General features: G+C 46.0%; 1 protein-coding gene across 5 annotated transcripts in view; it reads left to right on the top strand.

Annotated features, from left to right (window-relative positions):
* Nucleotides 1-24624, top strand: part of Arhgap26 (Rho GTPase activating protein 26) — a 398943-nt gene that overhangs the window by 365330 nt on the left and 8989 nt on the right. For 2 of the 5 annotated variants that reach the window (XM_085699929.2, XM_085699932.2), the window contains exons 21-23: nucleotides 12672-12782; nucleotides 12918-12947; nucleotides 18346-18437. In XM_085699929.2, the coding sequence (XP_085556055.1) occupies nucleotides 12672-12782; nucleotides 12918-12947; nucleotides 18346-18437 (233 nt within the window). Of the gene's footprint in view, nucleotides 1-6097; nucleotides 6620-12671; nucleotides 12783-12917; nucleotides 12948-18345; nucleotides 18438-24624 lie in introns of those variants that run through there. The other 3 variants (XM_085699930.2, XM_085699931.2, XM_085699934.2) reach the window with 3 other exon arrangements.

The raw sequence follows: 24624 nt of genomic DNA, 5'->3' as shown, positions 1-24624 counted from the left end.
GATGATATAATAATGACGATACGAGATAGAGTCGAGCCCTGGGGGAAAATACAGTCTGCAAGGCTTAAGAGGAGAAAGATGCAAGTCCTTGGCTCCTTGTGATACTGAAGAAGCCGCAGGAAAAAAGTGGTGTGTGAGGCATGCTTTGCATAACCGGATAGGCAGCGACCAGCACAAGGGCAGGAACACTAGAGGCAGAAGTGCCAGCACCGGCAGGAGCAAGGAGAATGCCCAAGGGACACATCAAAAACTGCTGATATGACAACAGGGATGGCAATCTGAGGTTCCTGAACCAGACCCAAACAGGGTAGGACTACAGTTTCTGTCTGTTTGCTTTCTTTGTGGCTTGTAAGACTGGGGGAAAAATTAGTTGTGTACAGTTAACATTTTAAATGGTGATACAGAGTGTCTACATAATATCCTCAAATTTGCTTATTGGTCTGTTATCTAAACTATTTACTTCCTGAGTCTTCCATGAAAGATTTGGGGGAGGCACTCATGGTGGCTCATGCCTGGTAGTCTCAAGGCTTGTGAGGTGCAGTCAAGAGAATCAAGAATTCATGCACATTCTCAGTTCCATCGCAAGTTCTAGGCCAACCCAGGCTGCACAAGATATGTCTCAAAAGAAGGGGGGAGAGAAGGTAAGATGGAGGTAGAATGGGGGTGGCTGTCATCCTGGAATTTAGAAGGGCAAGAGGATCTCAAGTTGAAAGCCACAAAGCCAGCTTGGACTGTATACAGCAAGACTCTACCTACACACACACACACACACACACACACACACACACAGAGAGAGAGAGAGAGAGAGAGAGAGAGAGAGAGAGAGAGAGAGAGAGAGATCCAGGGAAAAAAAGGTTGGGGTACTAGCTCAGGAGAAGTGTGCTTGCCTAGCATGCATGAGATCCTGAATTAAGTCCCTAGTAGTGTGGAAGCAGAGTTGGAAACACAGAAGAGAGATGAGTAATGGGAAGAATTTGGGGTCCTTATTATTAAGAAGTCTCAGGATATAACTAACCTGGAAATTGTATCCAGTTATCCAAGTTACTATTTTTATTATGCTTGATTCTCATCCCTTTCTCTTTCAAATTTCATTTACTGATAAATACTTGCCATATGATTAAGGGGGAAAAAAACCTCTGTTCAGCCTATCCCATTGCATTTGAGGCATCAGATCCAGGAAGGAGAGTGTGTAGACTTTCCCCCCTAAGTAGCTGCTGATAGGATGTAGCCCATCTGTGGGCCAGTGGCTGTGCTGTTGGGAGGATTCTGATTGTCTGACTTAGGTCCCATGCCTACCTACAGTGATGTGAGACACTGGGATGGGTCAGAGCTTCTCTAGGTGAACCAGAAGAACGGAGCTGGGGACACTGCTATGTGGCTATAAACTGAAGTTCCACATGCCACTCTCCCAGGGGAAGGGATGTATGCTACACTTGTAACCAGTGGGGAGTTACAGCATTTATTATGCAGTGTGTTTAGGAGGCCTGTGCACCTATAGTACACCATTGGACAGGTTAGAAACAAGGCTGGCTTTTCCTCTGAGGATGCCTTGGTCTTAGATTGTCAGTGAGCAGCTAGGAAGAGAAATTTCATGCTAAGATTTATATTCCTTCTAAGTTAAACATTTACACTTTATGGCAGGGGACACAAAGTTGGGGGAGTGAGTCTGGAGATGGGGGTGAAAATTATCAAAACACACTGAACAAAATTCTTAAAGAACCAGCAAAAAATAAAATAAATTTTTTGTTTTCATGTTGGTTTTTGCATAGTAACACAAACGTGGTCCAGTCAATATGAGTTCTCCTCAAGTTTAGCAGAAACAAAAAAAGCTAGTTTTGTGAGATAATAATTAATATAGTCTTGCTGTATTTACTTTTATTGACTTCTCCATGTTAGAAATATAAGAACTAGAAGAGAATATAAAAATCATAGTTCTTCCATTTTTTTTTTATTCACAGATGTTGAAATGATCTTTTTTTCCCCTAGTGGAGAGGTGACTTTGCTGGAAAACCATTCAAATTTTTTTTACAGTCAAGTCAATACATTCCTCAGAATTAAAGGAGCAAGGGCACAAAGATGACATAAAGGCCACTGTACCCCAGTGTCAGCACCTGCACATGCACCAGCACCCACCAAATTTGAGGGAGTGCACTGCTGTGTCTACCCTGGAGGAGCAGGGCCAGGCTCTGAGGATGGAAACAGAGGAGAGGAAAAAGTCTTTGAAATCAACAAAGCAATTTCCCACATGTTTAGAGTCCTGAGTAAGCAGCAGAATTCAAGGGTTCAGCTGTGCATTTGGAAGGAAGGAAGGAGAGTTGGAGAGCGTTGGCCTTTTCCTCAGAGTTGGTCTCTCCTTATCTCTCTGCCTCATAAGCCTTTTGTGGTATCCGGACCAGAGTATGGTTGTAGTGTTTAACCAGCCTAGACGTTGTCATTAGCAGAAACCTTTTTCCGTTGCTGGAAGCTCTGAGCCCAGAGAATTAATCTAGGTTCCTTATTTTATCTTCACAGGGTTACTATAAAGCTGAGAAAATCTGGGACCACCAGTGCTAATTTTAGATAGTCTTTTGTTTTTGCTGACATTTAGACTCTTATTAAAAAAATTTCCTCTCCTCATTTCTGAGTAGTCCAAACAGGAAATCTTCTCTGAGAGTAGACTGTATAGAAAAGTGTGCCAGATGGTCCGGCCTCTCCCTGTGTCCTTAACATATTGTCCAGCCTACTCAGAATATGACATCAGAGGCAGCCTCCCCGACTTCCCCATGCTCCAGTAAAGAAAAGAAACTGTGGATCTGTTGCAATAACTCTGCTAAAGAAAAGAAAGAAAAGTCTCTAGAGTAGTCAGCATACATACTTAGCAGTAGGCTGGATAGGAAGGTTAGTTCGTGGGCATAGAAGCGGCCCAGGAACGTCTCTTAATTGCACTTTACAGAAAAGGTAGAGAACAGTGTCCGTTGGGAGCTGCCAACTGGAAATGCAATCCATACTGCAGATTAGTGCCACACAGTCTAAATTGTGTTTTGACCTTCTTGAATATCCTAAAGAGTACAATGACTACTTTGGATGGAAGACAATATAGAAAACAAAAGATTTATACGTAAAAAGACCATACCTGTCTGTGGACGAGGGAACTTAGAACTTTCTGCTCAGTTTTGCTAGAAACCTAAAACTACTTAAAGCAATAGAGCTTATGTTACACACACACACACACACACACACACACACACTAAAGTTGCCTTTAATTTCAGCAACTATGGAGGATAAATGTGACTAATATGTGCTTTAAGCTAGCTTTAAAACATATTTATAGTGAAGAATATGCATGAGATATGGGAATATGACTTACTAATTACTGTTTAGCAAGTACCCACTTAGTCAGCACCCAGGCTAGAAGTTCAGTATTGTCCTTATCTGTGCCTCTGGCCTTCTCTCTGTCTCTGACCTCTCTCTCCACAACAGTGACTGCAGATCTGATGTTTGCATCAATCACTTCCTTATCTGACTGATATTTTTACTTCCTAAATGCAGTTACCACACTCTGTAAAGTCACCAGACTGGTCAGTGCCCCAGTCTTCGAACCTCAAAACAATACAAGTTAAGGTTCCTGTGAGAACTTCTTGTCATATTTTCATCAGTTAATTGATACAAACCATGTTTTACATGTATTTCTCTGTATGGCCCCTCTTTTAACATACTATTGATTAACGTGCTCAGTTACCCACAGCTTTGTATCTCTGCATTAATGAAGCTACTCTGAGCACATGTTCTCCTGTGAGGTCCATCAAGACCATCTTGTGCTTAGGAATACCAAAACACGTCAGCGGGCACATTTGAAAAAGGGACATTTTCAATAAGGTGTGTATACTCATACACGCACACACACACACACACACACAGAGTGGGGTGTGGTCTAGCAATAGCTCAGTGGTTAAGAGCATTTGTTTCTCTTGCAGAGGACCCAGGTTAAGTTTCCAGCACCACATAGTGGTTCAGAACCATCCATAACTCCAGTTTCAGGGTATCTAACCCCTCTTCTCACCTTTCCAGATACTAGACACGTGCAGGAAAAATACTCATATGCCTAAAATAAAAATATTAAAAAAAAATAAAAATAAGATGTGACACCACGCAGACCTTGAAAGGATACTTACAGTGTGGAAGTTGCAGCAAGGAGGCTGAACCTTTGTTGGAGTACAGTCACGAGTAGTGACTCAGCTTTCTCTTCTAGGCAGACACTTCACTGCCCCTGGAAGCATCCTAATGATTTGTTCTGTTTGTTTTGTTTTTTTTTCAGGGTAGAGGTAATGGGGAATCTGGAAATAATGATGATAGCATGTTTCCATAAAAGCAAAATTCACTAAAATGTTTCATGGCTGAGTCCCTTTTGATGTACAGTTTTGAGGGCCGTTCACCTTCACACGACTTACTCATCCTGGTTGTATAAAATGAGCCTTTGTATCAAGCCACTAAAATCATTTTCCATTCCTCTTTTCCTGAAGTTTGAGGGTCCTGCTCTTTACTCTTCCAAATTAATTGTGCTGCACATTTTGAGCAGGTGGTGCACAGGGAAGTTTCAGCTGCGGCTCCTCGGGAGCCTTGTTTTGTATGTAGTTTTAGACAGGATGCTCAGTCCTCCTTGGCCTGGAACTCTCCAGATAGGTTAGGGTGGCTGGCATTGAGCCCCAGATACCCACCTTTCTCTGCCTTGCCCGCGCTGTAACTTTCATGTGAAAGCCCCATCCCCAGCAAGTCTTCGCATGAGTTCTAGGCAAGGAACTCAGGTCCTCATGCTTTACAGAGTAAGCACGTTACACCTGAGCCACTCGGTCCTGCTTGCCATAGTCTTCTCGTTTGAATGTGTGTCTTGGGACACACATGCATAGTCCTCCAGGGTACATCCTGGTACATAGCTGTTGGACCATAGATGGCATCCTCACCTTGATCTGAATGGGTATAGCAATCGTTTCTATCTCTCCTTCAGTAGAATACAATGGGTTTGGGTGTTCTACTCGCAAACACCATCATTCTCTCTATTTGATTCCTACCTTCTAGTCATTGTGTGGGTGTGTAGGATCGATGCGACTCTCAAGTACTTTTCTGTTTTACAGGAAAGCACACTTCTTTAGTTTTCCCTTTTCAAGTCTCAGGTTGCTTGCCTATTTTCTGCCTCTTTTTTTTGTTTTTAATTAGTAGTTCTTCATGTAGCCTAGCTATGAATTCCACATTTATTTATGTGTCCTAGATCTTTCTCCTCTCTTTTAATATTATCTTTGAATGAAAACACACTTGTTTGGGTTTTACTGGGGGGGGTAGGATTATGCTTATTTTTGTTCTCGTTTTGAAACAAGATCATATGGCCTTGAGCTCATTATGTAGCCCAAGCTGGCCTCTATTCATAATCCCCCTGCCTCAGCCTGATGAGCAGAAAGAGACTGGGCAAGAGAGTCAGGCTAGGAGGCTGCTGGGAATAAGGCAGAGTCTCAGGATATGTACGCAATGAGGTAATAAACCATGAGCCATGTGGTAAACTTAGATAAGAAATATGGATTAACTTAAGTTGTAAGAACTAGTTAGTAATAAGCTTGAACTATCAGCTGAGCATTTGCAATTAATATTGGGTCTCCATATTGGTTATTTGAGAACTGGTGGATGGGAAAGAAAAGTCCACCTATAGTACTCCATTGGATAAATCTAACCCTGAATTTATCTTCTATAGCCTGCTTTGTTTGCCTTTGGTATTAGGATCTGTAATCTACCTGGATGGCGTGAGATAGTAGGTCCAATGTCATTTAGGTATCCAGTTACTCTAGTATTTGTGGAAGGATATTTTGCAATTATTTTATTTTAGAGAATTTAATGTGTGAGTCCCGTATTTGCATAGTTCTTTTCCCATGCTTGCAAATGTCATTTTAAGAGCCATGTTTATTCCTCCCTGACATCCTGACCATTGCTGTACCTTAGACTGTAGGGCAGGAGATTGAAATAGCCAATGTTAAACTCTCATAGTGCTTCCTCCAAAGATGGAGGTGTCCTACAAGTAGCATTATAAATCATGAATTTTCTTTGGTTGAAAAATAACAAATATATTTAATTTTAGGAACCAATGTTGATATACCTGCGGCCCGGATGAACAAGCAGACCCTCCTCCTACACCTGAGTGTGTGATTAAAAACAAGGAAAGGCTGAGCTCACCGTGTGTGGTATACCACGTGCACAGCTGAAGCGCTGGGCCTGGTGCCTCTGGTTCCTTCCATTGATGATTTTCCTTGCAGTGATCGATTGAACTAGGAATCTTGTCCAGGCATCCATTTAAAAATCAGAGTTCCTCTCTGTTTGGGTGGGAGCTTCACCTCAGCCCCTGGTGTCCATATATGCAAAGAGTCTGGAATGTTTGGGTGGAAGTTCTATTCCAGGCCCCCTCCCTTGGGAGTTGCCTCAGTCCAGAATCCACATCTGAGAAAGCCTGCCAAATGATGACCCCTCCCCAGAGATGCTCAAGATCACTCCCACAGGCTAATTAAACTGCCCCCCAGAGAACAAACATGGTTTTTCGGTCTTCCTTCCCGTCTCCTCTCCCACCCGGGAATGCTGGTATCCATTAAACCTGGGCTTTTTCTGATTTGGTTTGATTTGGTCTGATTTGGTTTATTGAGTCAGTGGAGAGATTTATTGGGGTGCAAAAACTTTTCATCTGGAGGTCCCACTGAGACCTGGACTGAGGTGACTCCCAGGGGAGGGGGCTTGGGATGGAACTTCCACCCAAACATTCTGGCTCATTTCTGTACTATTCACCTGAGAAGATTCACACTGTTCACTGAGAGAACCTTACGGACAATAGACAGCCTCTGCTAAGATTGTTAGTTTTCTTTAAACCCTGGAATTACTCACCGTCTCCACCTACACCTCAGAGTTGACTTGAAACTTATCCACCAGAATTGTTTTGAGCTGGAAAACAGAATAGCTATATTGTGGATTCGTCAAGTATCTTAATGCAAATTATTAGAAAGGCATTTTTTAAAGCAACTGCCCATAATTGTTAAGACCCTAAGGAAATTTTGTCAGCCAGCATCATTAAAACAAGGAACAGCTCTGTAATTATCAGAATTAAAATGTATACAAGATATAATGGATGAGGTATAATGACTATAAATACATAGACAAACATCAGTTCGGAAAGAACACAGGATGGAGGTCAGAAGCATATGAGTTCCCCCCCCCCCTTCCTGCTTATAAAGTTGAAAACACGTTTTGCAAGATCCCAAAGGTTGGCTGAAGGCAGACTTTTATAGCCTACCTGCCAATTCCCAAATGACTACACAAAGACTTATTATCAATTTATGGATGCTTGTCCAATAGTTTAGGCTTATTACTAACTAGCTCTTACAGACTAAATTAACCCATTTTTATCAGTCTGCATATGTTGCCACATGACCTGTAGCATTTACCTATCCTCTTGAATGTTTGTCTATCTGGCTACTTCCCCTTCTTTTCAGCATTCTCTCAGTCTGGCTCTCCCACCTAACCTCTTCCTGCCTAGCTACTGGCCAGCTGACTCTGTATTAAGCCAATGAGAGCAACACATCTTCACAGTGTACAAAGGGTTATTCCACAGCAGTTGGCATGTTTGTAGTTTCTGTTACAAAAGGTTGAGTACACAAACATATGAAAGAACTTATGCTCTTCAGTTTTCATCAAGAGATTACAATTTTATTTGGTATCATTTTCTCTGATATTATCATCCCACTGACCAGTGCTCCTCTCAACTCTTCCTTTCTCTTTTTATGATTTTCTAATTCAAGTTATAAAGGGATGTTTTCCAGGGAAGAGGCACTCACTGATCTGGAATTGCATTACCTAGATGCTATTGGTTTTTCTATCTCCTTTTGGGGAGAGAGAATAAAGACATCCCCACTTTGACCTTAATGACTTCAGTCCCAATTCTAGGTCTGAAGGAGAGAGAAACTGTTAAGGTCATCCCACGCCCAGGCCTGAACTACACACATGTGGGCTACAGATTATGGCCCCCCACTGGCAGAGATATAAAAGCAAGTTTTATGTTTTCCCCACAGTGCGATGTTGGCTTAGGAACCTTTGGCCCCTCTTCATAACTTCTGTTTAGTCCTTAGTAATTCTGAGCTAGCTGAATACTCAATATTCCCATTCCTCTTAGTGCAGCTCCACAGTCAGACTAGATGCTCAGTGTCCCTGCTTGTCTGTCTGTCTGTGTGCTGGTATCCCTTCTTCCTTTCTTTGCAGAATGCCCTTTGGAAAATTAAACATTGCTTCTATGTAGAAACTGAACACTGGGAGGAAATCATGCCTTTTGTACATTATTGGAAACACTGGGAAAGGGGAGGTGTCTAAGCTAATCTTAAACTACAGCAACATATCGAGTCTTTGGACATAATGCTCAGTGTTGGTGGAGTGCATTTCCTAGAGTTTTTTGAAAAAGAGCTATTTGGCAGGATATATCATGACCCTTAAAAGAAGATTCTAACCTTTTACCCACTAACTTTATTTCCAGGAATTTATGCTAAGGAAACAATTGGTGACACAGGCAGTAAACCTCTACAAGGATATGATGGCAGCACTATTTATATTAGCTAAAAGGGGATAGCAATCTGGATGTACACACAGAGAAAATGACCACATTAATCAGGTATACCATACAATAACATGCCCGGTAGCCAATGGAAAATGTACCAAAGTCTATTAAACGATGTTAGAAATCCTTATATTGGGTAACTTAAAAAATAGCCTGTTAACCATGCATATAATGTGCCAAGATGTTAACAGTGATTATCAGTAATACAAATTACACATAACTTCATTGCTTTTTTGTTTTAAGTATTTTTAATTTTTTCTGCAAAGCCGTAAATTGATTATAAGAATTTAGAAAGATTAATTTTCTTTGTCCCTACTTTCTGTATGGGATTGAACCCATAGCCTTGTACATCCTAGATAAATATGCTGTGGCATACATCCCTAGTCGAAGATAAACTTTCTGTGTATTGGTGAGCTTATGTCTCCAGTAAGAGCACCCTTCATCTCATACAAGCTCTATAACCGTGGTGTGAAGACCTAAAGGATCTGCTACATCTCTGTTGGGATTGGGAGCCCTGCCCGGGTCTAGCACTGTTCACAACATGGCCAACGTGCCCTGGCCGGTGCATCACACGCTCTGTTATTCCAGTGAGTCACCCCAGAAGGGTGTCAAGCTGATGACATTACTACCCACTGTACTTGAACTGTCAGCCACAGCCTCACACGCTGCCAAGGCTTCGGCTTATCTTCCTGAGCTGTTATTCTCTCACTGTGCTGAATGTCAAAGACGACACCATGATCTAACACACTACAGCCGATGTGAGCCTCCCAACTAGAGACAAACCAGCCCACAAGACTTCCTTCGTGCTAAAGTTGAAGCTGTTATTGCTGTAGTTGGGCCCTGATGAAGGCTTTGGCAGGGCTCCAGGAATATTTAGGGTGAAAAATATGCTGGGGTGTTCCGCTGGGAAATACCCAGCTGGGTTGAGGATTGTAAGAGATCTTTAAGGGTCATCTGCTAAAATTGGAGTTAGAAAGTTATTTCCTCCTGTTTTTAACCTTGATTGTTTGTTATGTTTGGCTCTGACAGTGGGAAAAGAATCGAGAATTTCTTAATGGAGGTTTTAGGGCTGAAGGTGAAAGCGACCGATTTTTGTTGGTCTGTTTTGGTTGTTTGGGATTATTGTGGTCTGAGAGTTTTTGTTTGTTTGTTGTTGGTTCTTGTCATTTTAACAAGTCACTGGTTGCCAGTCACTGCTGTAGTGAAGAGGAGATTGATGTTTATGCACATGTGAGTTATCATTATCCCTGTACATTTTAAGTCCCTCTCGTAGGTTGTATGAATTCCATCAAAACTAAAAGAGTGTCTCAGTGTCTCTTAGATGAGTGTGCCTGTGTATACAACCCTTCTGTTGCCATCAGCATTCTTCAGTGTATAAAGCAATGTGCACTGGTATTGTTGATATGGACATTTATGATGTGCAAATAAAAGGCATAATAGCTTCAGTAGTTGCAAACACCGTAAAAGTACTGTGGAGTATGCAATTTATTATTTCATGAACGCTGACACAGTGGTAATAGATTTTAAATTTTGGTCATTTCATAGCAAATAAATGCTGATAGACATTAAAATGTGCAGTTAATATTTATGGCAGCTAATATGGGATGTGAAGAGTCACTTCTTACAAGAGTTATGAGTGCCCTGCATTCCAGCCTCACCCCCACATAATTTCTGCCCTGTTTTCCTGACCAGGAACTGCTGGGATGTCTGAGGATGTAAAATGACATTCAGAACCCCATATTGTGTTCCCAGACTATGCTTCCTGTGCACATGACATAGGAAGCTAGAGGCGTTTCCTCAGTAGACAACGACTTTGTAGATCCTTTGGGATTATCCTGTAGTATTACCACAGGAACAGATTACCCCAGGCCTCTGAGCCCAAGTTGTTCTCTTGACCCTCCCCTTGTCTCACATAGCTTTTTGGTTTGGGCCATGATTTAGGAGTCCTTTGCGGGCCTTACTGACTGGCACATTATGTGGTGGGACAGAGAGAGGCCAGAGAAAGCAATGGCCAGCCCAAGTACTCGGGAAGACTGTTTCTGGAATCCCAAGCGAGAGTCACCAGGAGTGGATGCTAAACTCATCCTACAGTCTCTGACCTCCCACGAATGAGTCTTGCTTTCTCTGATGTTAGTTTTCTTTTTAACCTCTTACATCTTGTCAAATATACTTTAAGCTCTTCAAAGCCAGAAACTTTGGCAAATTACTTTTATCGTCTTGCTCATTCTGGGTTCTTACCAATGAATCTTTGATGGATTGAAATCTACTCTTTGAGTTTCATTTCTTCTCTTTGTATGAATCCCATCTGCTCTGTGAGTCTGCCAGACAGGACAATGGAGGCAGGACTGTGGGGTCGATTGGGATTTACTGTGTGCTGAGTCTTACCGAGTCTGCTGTTGTATTTCCATTCTCCCTTTCAAATGTTAGGCATCTGAAGAAAACTCATAACTCAGTGAGTAGGAGAATCACCAGTGCTGTGCCTGGGTCTGTTAAGCTTCTCAGGGCCTAGAGGAGCAGTGGAGGGCCTTCTTTCTCAGAGACAGAGCACTGGCAGTGAGAGCCCAGGCTTTGGGTCAGGGCATTGAGTGAATCTTGGCCCTGTCACTTAAAGACTGGCAAGCCTCACCATAGCCCAGGGTTTCACATCTGTGAAGTGGAAATTCTAGCAGTGCCTGTCTGTGGGCTTCTTGGACAGCTTAATGAGAGCCACTAATTTACTCACTAGTTAGCTCTTTAATACCCACAGGAATTACATAAATAATCTAGCTACGGCAAAAGGAACAAAACTTCCTCCCTCACGGGATACATATGCTAGAAATATAATACACATGATGACATTTAGTAAGTGTTTAATCAGATTCGTTGGAGGATATGAACTTTGCATAGGGTTTTCTCTGAATGCTGCCACAGGTCTTATTGTATCTATTTTGTATATATTTACACACACAAGCACTCACACACACTCAATACCAGCGTCATGTCTGAACTGGTGTAGCCCTAGTGCAGACCCTCATATATGACATGCATGTATTCTTGCTGACTTCCCACCTGCAGCTGCCCTCCTGTACATTCCACTCCCCCCCTAGAGAGCTTTGTTTGTAGAGTCCAGCAGCCAGCTAAGATTTGGGAACTGAGGTGCTTGTGCGGCTAGCTTGCCTCCACATCTTCTCAGCCACCTGTGTTTGCACTTTCTGTGACATGTCATTTCACCTAGGTGCTAAGGTGTTTGCACAATCTGCGGAAACAAGTCAGATGGCCAACATGGCCAGTTAAAATCTACCAGCCAGATTGTGGTAATTTCAACCTTTCCTCTCCAAACCTTTGGTCGGCTGCCCATCAAAGAACAAAATAGACAAATGTGAGGTTTTGGCTCCTTTCTAAAAACTGTGTTTTCACTGAGACTGTTCTTTGAGCATCAGAATCCACAGCAAGAGAAAGAACAGGCCTGACAGCACACCCCCCAGGGAGCTACACACAGCCGTAAGTTCTGCTTCTGAAAGGTGTGTGTCCGTCCTGCCCCTGTCCCCTAGCGTGTTCCTAATGCACACTTGGGTCTCCAATGGCACACAGCCCGTGTAGTTAAAAATGTAAACAGGAAATTGTTTTCTGGCTGAATGGCCTTTGTGGCCCAGAAAAATATTCATTTCTGCTGAGACGTAAGTTTTAAAGTACGCAGCAGTGAAGGCTAAAGGCTGGCTGAGAGTGCGGTCAGTGTGTAACAAAGCAGGCAACAAAACACAGAGCTGCAGATTCACATATGTGGGTCCAGCGCACGTTCCCCAAGGCCAGTGGTACAGTAGATAATGGAGAAGCTCGGGTCACCTAGAAAACAGTTGTGAGATGGGGCAAAGGGCATGCTTGTGCAACAAGACATCAGGGGAGAGGCGTTCCTTGGAAGATGCAAACGACTGACCTGGAGCACGGAGACTTGGCGGCATGCCTCTGGACTTTGGTGCTCCTGTGTTCTGCTGCAGCACCCTGTCATTTGGCCTCTCCATGAACCCCCTGTGCTCCCACTGTGGTTTCCCTATGTGCTGATGAGTTTTCTGGTTGTTATGTCTTGCAGCCCCCCGAATCCAAGCCCAACTTCACCCCTCTCGCCATCATGGCCCATGTTCTCGGCGCCATCCAGCCCTATGCCCACCTCATCCACGTCCAGCGACTCATCCCCCGCCAGGTCTGTTGCAGGGTTGGTTTGATTTTCTGTTGCTGCTGTTGTTCTCTCATTGGCTTGGTCCTCTCTTCACGCAGTGTTCAGCCTCCTCGTCAACTCTGTTCCCTGCCATCCAAACCTGCACTTGCTTTTTGACAGGCCAGAAGAAGCGGTTCGTGAAGACTCCAGGTAAAACCACGGATGGTGACTGACCTGTTCCCGTATGCAGACCTGGTCAGAGACATTGGGGGCCTCCTCTGCTCTCAGTGATTCCCTCCTAAGAAGCCAAGCCAAGAGGCACAATATGCATGGCCTTGCATGGCATTTTTAATACCCTTTCTAACCCTTACCCACATCTCTGAATTAATCTCTGGTGCTTGGATTTGAGGAATGGGGATCTCCAAAAATAGCACTCGTGTGTTGAATATTTTCTGAATCATTGGGTTCTCCATGTTTTGGTTGAAGATAATATCCTAAGGAGCAATGTTGACACACATACACACTTTCTTTGTCACTTGGTTATCAGGTAATATTTGACAGTGTGTGCTTGTGGGTTGGGCCTGTATTCCTGACGTCTCGTCCTAGACCAAATCTGCTGAGAGAGAAGAATATAGCACAGAGTGAAGGACCAAGACATGACGCACTTGCTCTTTACATTGCTCAGGGCTTCTGCCTCCCTACCCCATGTACTCCAGGAATCTTCTGGCCTCCCAGCCCACTTCTGTCTCTGAAGGTCATGAACTCAGAGTGCTCATGGGAAAAGGCACCACCTCTTTTCTGAGGGTGAATGGCTTGACCTCGCTCTTCTCCCAGAGGGCCATGCTTCAGGCCTGTCTTGGAGAGCTCAGCAGCTAAGAGCCACGGGGTTTGCTCTTGAGCTTCACCTCCAGGAAAGGGTGGAATAGAGATCCTGCAGATGCCTTCTGCTGCTTGGGGCCCTCGTGGCCAGCTCTCAGACTTGGCCTGTCCTCCAACAAAGCCATAGCAATGGGTAGAAGCATAGAACATTCTTGATTTGGGTGGGAATTTTGCATACTGCCTTTTCTGGCTCCATCAGGGAGGACTCTCACCATTTAGAAAGCTATGCTCCCTGTATACACAGGCGCATGACTTTACTCCCTTTGGGCGTTTTCCTATCTGTTGTGTCATTCTAGACTCATATAAGGGCAGGAAGAGAAATGGCCCGAACAACATTGTGGAAAAAGAAAATGGTCACTTCATTAAATGAGAGCCATTGCAGAGTTAGGAGTTCTTGTCATCTTCCCAGCATTTTTATTCTAAAGACCAGGACAACTCCAGTAAATTTTTGTGCCTCCCAGCCCTTAGCTCTGCTGGATGAGACACGGCTTTCCATCTACCTTGGTTCTGGATGATGGGAAATATGGCTGTGCACTGTATTTTTTTTTGTCTTCATGTCATAAATAAAGTAAAAATTAGATCCTGTTTTCCTAACACTTTAAGCTCTTTGTGGATGATTTCTTAGGCAACTGCTAGGCACTTTAGGAGACATTTACTTTCTAGCACACCAGAAACCATATGGATTATTCCAGGTAGGCTCCTCATTGACCCATGAGGCCCTGGAATGGACCAACCACAGTGACTCATTTACTTACTAAATAGCCTTGGGAATGAATGGAGGAAGAGACCTGGTCAGTCATCCTCATCACCTTAGACCATGGACAAGTTCAACAGAACCGCCATATACAGGTTGCCCATGCATGCTTCAGCATTGCCAGGGCATAAATTTCATTTTTCATTAGGGGAATGGGGCTAGCCTACATACAGGTAGTTACTCAATACTGTTCCCTCTGGTGTCCTTTTTAAAGGCACCATTAGGAAGATGCCCCACAATCCTTTAGGAATCTGTCATTTTGAAATAGGCAAGCCACAGTAAGGCTTAATATTGGAAGTCACTGAGTTACATGCTTATGTTACAGTAAGCACAGATGGAACCCTGCTGGAAAAGTAGCCCACTAGGAGGCCAGAGGTGGGTTCTAGTCCCTGATTGCTGTTACAGTGTATAGCCAAGAGTTGGGGGAGTGTACCCATTGTTCAGGTCAAGTGTCACTTTTCCTCAAACTGACTAACAGAACACAAAACTTCAATTTTTCTTTCCTTTGGCAAATATTTTAAGAGCAGATTCTGAATGAGGCCTAACTGGGGTCCTGGGAACCCAGGGCAATGGCTTCCCCTCTCCATTCAGTCTGCTGTTTGAGCTTCTTGTTTCAAGCTCAGAAGTAGAGGTACCTTTTACTGCACAGACGAGATGGGCACTGGAGAAAGCCCCTTTAACCTTTGCCCTTGTTTTTTTTTTTCCCCATTTTCCCATCTGTTTCCCAAGAAGCCCCCACATTAGACCCTAATTTGTATTTGCACTTGGACCCTGGGGAACTGCCTTAATGATCAAATCACTGCAGGCTGGCCCCTCCCCCAGGAGCGTGGCCCCTCCCCCAGAAGCGTGGCCCCTCCCCCAGGAGCGTGGCCCCTCCCCCAGGAGCGTGGCCCCTCCCCCAGGAGCGTGCACCACAGAGAGTGGGCTGTCATTCTGCGGAGCTTGCAAGGGCATTTGAGGGAAATTCCTCTGAGTGTTTTCCTGGCCTCATTCCACGCTCAAAGGCAAACACTGAAAGTGAACCAGCAGAAGGTTCCAGAGTTGCTCATGCCCTTGAAGGCCCATCCCAGAGCTAAAGAATGCTGTGATGGGGCCTGCTAGCACCTCCCCAGCCCATGTCCAGCTGCAGAATAGGAAGCCAAGCGACCAACAGTGCGGGCTTCAACCAGAGCCAGCGCTTCCCAACCCCAGATCCTTTAGCCAACAGGATCTGTTTGCTGAGACTCTTCACCTAAAGCAAACGCCTTAGGAACTTTCAGAGTGAGCTATGGGGTACGAGGCTTAAAGCAATGGCAGACTTTAACAAGACATGACTTCCCCAGTTAGAGTTGCTGAACCAAATAAAAACAAAGCCTACCCAGTTAAATTTGAATTTAAGATAAATAAGAAATATATTTCTTAGTAGACATATATGCAAAAAAGTATGCATTATTTATATGAAATTCAGATTTCATATAATCTGAGTAAGTGTCTGTTAGTTTCTATGGTGACCATACTTCTTGGGAATGGGAACAACACCCTTTAAAAGCATGTCCTCTAGGGCTAGAGACACAGATTGGTGCTTGCTTACGCTATCCATGGCACCCTACGTTTGATCCCAGACCTATAGGTGTGTGGGTGTGGGTGTGTGCGCGTGCGTGCACATGTGCACGCACGCACAAACATACATGAGCACACCCCTTCTGCATCCCCTCTATTTTCTGCACACCATTAGGCTGTTGTGGGAGGATCTTCCCATCAGTTGTCAATTACCTGTTAGAGAAAAACAGTCTCTTATGACCTTCATCTCACTGTTTTCTCGACATTTCATTACTAAATTGCAAATTTTTAATATTGTTGAAAAGTTAATCCCTTCTAATAATAGTTGTGGGTGCTAGAGACCATGGTCTCTGCTGTCTGCTTGTCAGACAGTCTCACTGGTTTCCTGGGCAGCCCCTATTCTGTCCCATGACCTTTATTTAATGAGGTTATTAAGTAACCTCTAGGGAAATCCCATCCAGAGAAACCTTGCCTTCCCTGGTCTCCTCACCCTGTGCCCACCCGTGCTGCTTTGTCCTCAGAGGCAGCCCTGGTCTCAACCTCGGCTCCTATGGCCTGGATTCTCCTTATAACCTGCATCTCATTCAAGACTCCACAGGCTTGACAGTATAATGCTGGGCTGTTTTAGCCCCTGTCACAGCCTCCTGGATGTTCTCCACCCATGATCAGGGCAGGAGGTGGGGAAAGGAGGCCACATTTTGTTCACCATGAAGAGCTACACATTGACTGCTGGGCCCTTGCTAACCCACATGCAGGTTTATTATTTAATGTGATGAGATCAGAAGAGCTATTTTCTAGCTGGAACTGATGGGAACTGAAGGCCTTTCTCCTTCATCCCCAGGGCCCCTGTATCATTTCCTTCTGCTTTCCCAGTTCTCCCCTTCCCAGCATCACCCATTGGCTATAAGAAAACCAGGGAGAGCTACCGTAAACGATTGTTTCCCTGGCAACACAGTCTGGATAACCGCCAACTCTGCTCACCCTGCTGTACAACAGACCCTGTCAGTTGTCTGTCTTTCCATTTTCATGGACCCAAGACTAGAAGGAATACCCCCCATCATCCTTCCCAAAGAGAACCTGCACTTGGTTGGTGCCCCTAAGCAATAGCAGTTTCAGCAGACCCAGCTCCCCTGTCAACTGGGGCTTTTCTAGTTCCAGGAGGCTCTCAGATTGTCAAGTGAAGACAAATTCAATGACATACATCTCCTGACTGGCTTCTTATGCCAGAGGCCCTCTGGCTTTTGAAAACTTGTACTTCTGGATTCCAGAGTGTACTCCCTCAGATGACTTGGAGAAAGAAAGTCACTTGTGGCAAATAAAGAGCAGCCTTTTGACAGCCAGATGTCATTGTGACCTGTGAGAAGTCTACAGACGGCTAAGAATAGTCGGGTATCAAAGTCAAGCTTAACAGTCGAAGAAAGTAAAATTACCCTGTTCCCACAAATGACCCTGAAGACACACGGGCTTGTACCGCATGGCCTGTGATGGTCAAGCTCTGCCCCTGTTCTTCTGGAGATGACTTTTTACTGGAATGTGGCCTCACTGGTTTGTTTCCATGGTGTCCCTGGCTGCTGTGTGCGGCTGTGCAGCGTGAAGTAGTTACAACAGAGACCACATGCCTGCAAGAACTCAAAGATTGGCCCCGTTACCACAAAAATGTGCCAGCCTCGACTCTGGCTGCGTGTAATAATCCCTTGGAAAGTGACATGCATTTCGGTTTCAGTTCTGTTGCTTATAGTTTTATATGCACGTCAATAGGGCATGTAAGTGCTCTCAAGGGCATGCTGATAGCATGGGGAGAGCGTTGTCGATATTCATTGAACAAGAGAATCCGAAACAAAACACAGACTCAACCTCTGCCCCTCCCCGACTCCCCGCAGACTCCCACCCTGGTACACATGTGTGCTCACACACCGCTTCACACGCCTCCTCCAGCCTTGCCTGCCCTGGGGCCGGAAGAGTCCCAGCTTTGGAAGGCTGCCCCACCAGCGATGGAGAACATCTGGGGGAAGGGCTGAAAGCTGGCTCTGCTGGACTTTGGGTCCACTGGGCTTTGCCAACTTCCCAGAGCAACTTTTGGAAACATTCTGCAGAGCCCTGTGGTCCCTTCCTACCCCAAACATTCCCTCTCTGAAAGCTCTCCTCTCCCCTCCCAGGCCCAGCTGTTGTAACTCCCAGGTGAAGTTTCTCTGGGGCACAAGGTGACTTTGGAGAATTGTGGCTTCTTAGAGCATGGCCTTTTCCTGACTCTTCCTCAGCTCTCTCTTGTGGCCTTTAAGACTTTCCCACCTCCTGTTTTGCCATCTGTCTACCTTGTCCAGGCTCTTCCCAAGAGAGAGGGCTAGGTGGCTTGCAAGGAAAGGGAAGAAGAACGATGAGCTATCTGCGGCTTTCGTGGTTGCAAACAGTGTTAAATAAACTCCCCTCTCCACACAGCACGCCGTTCCGGAAGGCCAAGGCCTTGTATGCCTGCAAAGCTGAGCACGACTCTGAGCTCTCGTTCACAGCGGGCACCATCTTCGATAACGGTGAGTTTCCCATCATCCCACCAGAACAGAGGGGATGCAGATGAATGAAGCTCCTACTGGGCCAAGAGCATCTTTCCCCCAAATCAGACTTCTGGAGGCCTTACCTTGGGTAGCCCCACATTAACATCTAGTCACTGAGTTGTTTGGAACAATCTCTGAGTGAGATTGAACCTGGCCTTGGTGTTTCACATTTGTGAGCTAGACAGTCAATGACAAGGGAGTGGACCCAGGATGGTGGCCATTGGTCACAGGTATCAGACGAGCTCAAGGTCACCTGTTAGGTCATGCTTTCTCCTTGGGATGTCCACCTGCATTGTACAGGCAAGGCCCACTCACCAGACAGCCAGGCAGGCCGTGACCCTCTTCCTGTTCCTCCTCCCTGGAGCACAGAACAGATTCTCTCATGTGACATCACACCCCAGCCACGGCCTGCCATGGCATCCTGGTGCAAGAACGTATTGTGGTGCTCCATGAAACCGGGGACCTGCTTGGTGTACCATTATCCCATTTCTTTTCTGTCTTCCAGCCTAGAAACGTATTTTAGAGTGAAAAGTGAAGCTTGGTTTGGCATAATTATTTGCCTAATAGGAAAATCTGGACCCCTGTGCAAACACCAAGTTTCTATGATGGTTGCTTGCCATGGTGAAGTTCTCCTTGAGGGTTAAAAGCAGTTAGTTGTGTTTGCTTCAGAGGAAGCCAAAGAGGCAGCAGCCTTTTTCCACAACCCAGGCATTTATTTTGGTAACCGTTTGACTCAGGTACAGTGAAGACAAAGGTCACCAATCTGGCTGGGCACCCCTGCCGGGCCATAACCACCCCTCTCCCCCCATGTGACTGAGAAGCAGCATAAGCAAGTGAACCCTAGAGCCAGGCCACAGTATGTAGCCCAGTCTGACTACTTGCTCTGATGTGACCTCAAGTGGTGACATGACTTCTCTGTGCCCTGGTTCTCTTCTCTGTCACAGCAGAATGCACACCTACATGCATGGTATGGTCAAAAGGACATCAAGCTGATATATAGTGTAGGCATAAAATAGTACTGACGGAACAGGAAATATTCAGTGTGCTATCCTTACTATTGTCACGACTCTGTGTCCATCTTAGAAAAAGGACCGTGGTGCTGTGAAATGGTTTTTCTTTTGGGGCTATCATGGCCCAGCCTGACTGACTGTCAGCTAGCTGTAGGCACCGTTTCTGTCTTTGGAACCTGTAGTCCCATCCAGAGTGCCTGGCACCAGGTATCCCCCACACCCTGCATTCTGCCCACCTATTCAGTCAGGCATGAGTAGACCCGGTGGGAAACACAGCACCCAATGCAGGGAGAGTCCCAGCCTGGTTCTCCTGGGCCAGCAACAGCTGGGGCAGATTCGAAACTGCAAGTGTCCCGACGAGCCTGTGGTCCCCCTCCCTGCTTCCCCGAGTCCAGAGCACCATGCTGAGGCTTCCGCACTGCTGACTCTCTTCTGGGTGCTTTACAAACCTGAGTCCATAGGAAAGAGCTAGTGGAGCCACCTCTGCTGTCTTCAGCCGGTGCTTGTGAGCCTAGCAGACCAGCACACACAGTGGGTCTGCGGAAGACTGTCCCAAACCCTGCCGTGGTGAGTGTGCCCCGCACAGAACGGCGGTGATAACATGGCACAGTTTCCCCCGATGGACAGATCAGCATGGGCGTCACCACTGGGGCGGTTGTGCTCCTGCCGTGGGTGAGTGATCTATACGGTTCTGAATTCCAGGATATCACCCCACAGCCACACACATGCATACGATGAGCCCATGCCCTTTAGCAATCGTGCTGCTTTGTGCCTGAACCTTGGACATTTCATCCAAATAGAAATTACATAATATGTGGTCTTTGTATTTTCTTGTATTTTTAAATGATGTTTTTCAAAGTTATCCCACGTTGTAACACATATCTGCAATTTATTCCCTTTTATGGCCAAGTCGTATTTCATCGTGTGGCTGTACCAAAATTTACTTCAACATCTACCAGTTAATTGACGGGATAGCTTATTGCCACTTTTTCCCTGTTAAGAATGGTATCCTGTTGATATTCATGTTTGAGTGCTTTTTAAAAAATAAGTTCCTTTGGGATTGCTGGGTCACGTGGTGACTCTAGATTTACTGTCTGAGGAAAGGCCAGATTATTTTCATAAGGAGCTCGCACTGCTCTGCATCCCCCCCTCGTTCATTTTAAGTCGCATTTTTGACATAGCCTAAGTAGTGAACAACAAGAAGTCAGGCAGACACAGCCCAGGAGTTTGACTTGCCAGGGCCTCCCCTTCCCAGTGGGGTGCTCTGCCCGGCAGGTGCTGTGACTGCTCCCACCCACCACCAGGTAACCTTCATAACTCCTCTAAAGACAGACACACGTAGCAAGAAAGACGTTTGGTTCCCTTCCCACGCACTCCCGTGATCTCCAGGGTTCACCAGAGTTCTCCGATGGTGACATCACGTGCTTGCATGTGACCGTGGGCACGCTCATGCTGTGATACACATGTGGAGTCAGAGGACACTTTTTTTCTTTTTTTCTAACTTTCCTCTTATTATTCTTTGTGTTTTTCGCATCATGCATCTGGATCCCATTCATTTCCCCGTCCCTTCATATCTGCCCTCTGCTCTTGCAACACCTCCCCACCAATCAGAATAAAATAAAATTTAAGAGAAATAAAGAAAATAGGAAAAATCAATCTCATCCTGGAAGCTGCAGTGTGACACAGTGAGTCACGCAGTAAACCCCTTTGTCCATACGTCTTTACTTGCAGGTGTCTGTCAAAGAGTCATTGGTCTGGTTCAAGGCCTCTGGCTTCTGCTACACTATCATATCAGTACTAAAGCCTCGCTGGGACTCCTCTTGGCTATCCTGCTGCTGCCCTGTGTGTAGAGATCCTGCAGCTTTGGGTCTGCAGGACCAGCCCCCTCACATGCTCCAGCAGATCACGTAAGGGGTGAATGTTGGGGTGTGCCAACTCCTAACCCTGGTTCTGGGCCTGGGTAGTTACAGGGTTGGCCAGCCGCCAGTTCTCACTTGTCCTCATACCAGGGCGAACTCTCCAGCACTGCCCTGGCAGGTTCACCCCTTTCAGCCATGAGCAAGGGGCTAGGCCAGTTCTTCTGCTTTCAGGCCCTCAGGGTCGACTCTCCCACACCTCTACCTTTAGAGCCAGCTCTACTGTGCTGCCCAGGTGAGGTGCAGAGCCTGCTCTCCCAGGCGCTGCAGCTGGTGAGGGGCAGGGGCAGCTCTCCCACTCTTAGGCCCTCAGGACCAGCTCCCCCACCTACCTCAGGCATAGAAAGGAGAGGGCATCTCTCCCTGCCCATGCCATATGGCAGATAAGGGCTGGGGCCAAATCATTCATGCTCAGTCCCTTCTGCCCACTCCCCACCCCATCAACAGGGTCAGCTCTGCTGCGCTTCCCAGAAGAGGTTGCAAGACTGCTTACCCAAGTGTTGCAACTGGTAAAGGGGAGGGCTGGATAACTGGAGGTGGTAGGGGAGAGGGGGGAAGGCTTCTTTTCCCTCACCTCCACTACTTCACCACAGACAAGGGAGGTGGTACAAGTTCTGTGCCTCTCACACCTTCAGGGTTGGCTCACCTGTGCTCTTGGAGAGCATTAGTTCTGGAGGCAGTTCCTTCCACCTTCTCGTGAGGCAGGGTCTCTCTTGTTTCTTCTGTGTGCTGCAGACTCCAGTCTAGCTTCCAGCCAGTTCTCCTTCCGCCTGCCATCTTACCATAGGAATCCTGGGATTTCAGAAGCACACCACCACCCTGGCTTTTAGCTTAGGTTCTGGAGTCATCAGCTTCCGCAGCAAGTGCTTTTAGGCTTGGCGCTGTATTCCTGGCCCCCGACAGAAATGCTAACCCACTTCCTAGACTGTTTTGCCTGGTCATATTTCACCAGATCCTATTCTAGAGGAAAAATCTACTTTTCCTCGGTCGGAGAAATAAAGCGTTACCAAAGGCGATAATTAGGATGTTAGGTGGAGAAGTGGCCTTCCCGACTGCTGCCTCCTGTGTTGACCCTGGAGAGGTAAGGTTACGCCTGTGTAGCCTGGACACTCTCTGCGGCCGTCAGGTTGAAGCTTTCAGCAGACAGTTTTTGAACATGTAAGCTGTTGTTATAAGTGTGCTGTATTTTGTGTGCGGAATAAGGAAGAGAAGGGAAGGGTGTGTGGGGTGAAAGTCTGCTGTTCTGTAACCCTTGATCTCTAAGCCTTGGGATTCCAGGGGCCCAAGTTGGAACTCTGGGGTGGCCGCTTAGTCAGCTCCTGGCCTCCATGTAGCAGAGGGTTGATGTGCAATACTGGGAAATATCTCCAGTGTCAGCTCTTGCCAGTCTACCAGGAAACTGTCCACACTGCTAGGAGCACCTCAGACAGTAACTGGAAAGAGAAGTAATTTGTGTTCTCAGGAACATTAGTCACCCGGAAGCAGTGTGATTTGTGATACCTAGAAAATTCGCACGGCAGTTGTAAAAATTGAGTTCTTGGGATACTCTTTTCACATTTTGAGATGAGGGTCTGGGTGACAGATCTGTAGGTGACATGTTTGCTATGTGGAGATGAGAACCTGAGTCCCATGCCTAGTACCCTTGTCAAAAGCCAGGCGTGGTAGTGAACCTCTGCTTGCAATGCTGGGCAGATGAAGACGGGAAGGTCCCTAGAGCTTGCTAACCGTCCACTCTAGTCAAATCCATGGCTTGCTGGTTCAACGAGAGACTCTGTCTCAAGAAATAAGGCGGAGAACTGAGGAGGACACCAGTACTGGTCTCTGGCTTCTACACACACACATACATACATGTTCACATACATCCATGCGCATGTGTGCCTGCGTGAGCGAGCACACACACATATTTGAGATGAACTAGATCCTTCATTGTGGTGTACAATGAAGCACCATTGCCAAACTAAGCTGTCCCAGGTACCTTTCAGGTAGACAGCATCCTTGCCCGAGAGACCACGAGCTGCCCAGGTCTCAGCCTCCCTCCGTGCTCCTCTGCCAACCAGCATCCCGCTGATCCTACCATCTCACCTGCATGTTCCCACCAGCTGCCTAGCAAGCCCCGCCATTGCCACTCTCGCCTCTCAGCCTAGCTCTGCATACAAGCTAGAGTGAGCTCCCAAATCCTATCATACTGTTCCTGTTTGGAGCACTGTGTGGCCTCCTGTTGCTCTGTGCGGCACCTCTGAGCCCCTCTGCAGCCCAGCCCTGCCTCCTGACCTTTCACCCTTACCTCATGCACCACAGCTTAGGAGGACATATCTATAAACTGCTGGCTGACCAACTGCCTCTTTTTGTAATTAAAGTTTTACTGGAGCACAGTCACCCATGATTTTTTGTTTGTATGTTTTCTATAACACTCCAAGGAATTGCCATACCCTGTGGCCTGTTACAGGGAGTTTACAGACCACTGTTCTGGGATCACATGTAACTTTTCTGTGTCTTAGGGCCTTGTGTCTGCCCTAAGCACTGCTGGCCGACACTGTAAGAGCCTTTAGCTTGTAACTTTCAGAGTGTCTCCCCTCCTCCAAATGCCCATCTCTTTTCCCCTTATATTCATATTCTCTCTCTCTCTCTCTCTCTCTCTCTCTCTCTCTCTCTCTCTCTCTCTCTTTCTCCTCCCTTTCACTAGTTTATTGATACATAATTATCACTTCTCAAAAGTGACGTATACAAGAGCCTAGCACAGTGTGTGGCCCCTGATAGGAGCTCAGAAGCCATTTGAGTAATGAGGAAATATAGCAGGAATAATAAAAACCCAGAGACAGATATTGGGGTTCAGCCTGAAAATCAGAGAAGCAAAGCAGCCAAGCCACTAGAGAGCTTTTACCTCTATGAAATCTTCAGACTGAAAGAGAGCGAGTTCCTGTCTCCTCCCACCTTATAGTCCTCTCTAGTGCTGGGATTAAAGGTGGGCACCACCACCGCCCAGCCTCTATGGCTAACTAGTGTGACTGCTGGAATTAAAGGTGTGTGCCACCACTGCCTGGCCTGTATGGCTGACCTGTGTGGTTGTTTTGCTTTCTGGTCATCAGGCAAGCTTTATTTATTAAAATACAAATGAAATATCACTACAAGTAAATGCCTGTTAGTCACACAGGTCTGTAATTTCCTCCCATGGAGGCTTCTTCCCTCTGGGGGTAGCCAGCCATTAGAGACCGTATCCCATGTTTGCCCATTGTCCATAGT

The sequence above is a fragment of the Myodes glareolus genome, chromosome 13 (assembly GCF_982192425.1).
Source record: "Myodes glareolus chromosome 13, mMyoGla1.1, whole genome shotgun sequence".
Taxonomy (NCBI): Eukaryota; Metazoa; Chordata; class Mammalia; order Rodentia; family Cricetidae; genus Myodes; species Myodes glareolus.
Note: the sequence above shows the minus strand (reverse complement) of the source record. Positions and strands in the feature narration are given on the sequence as shown.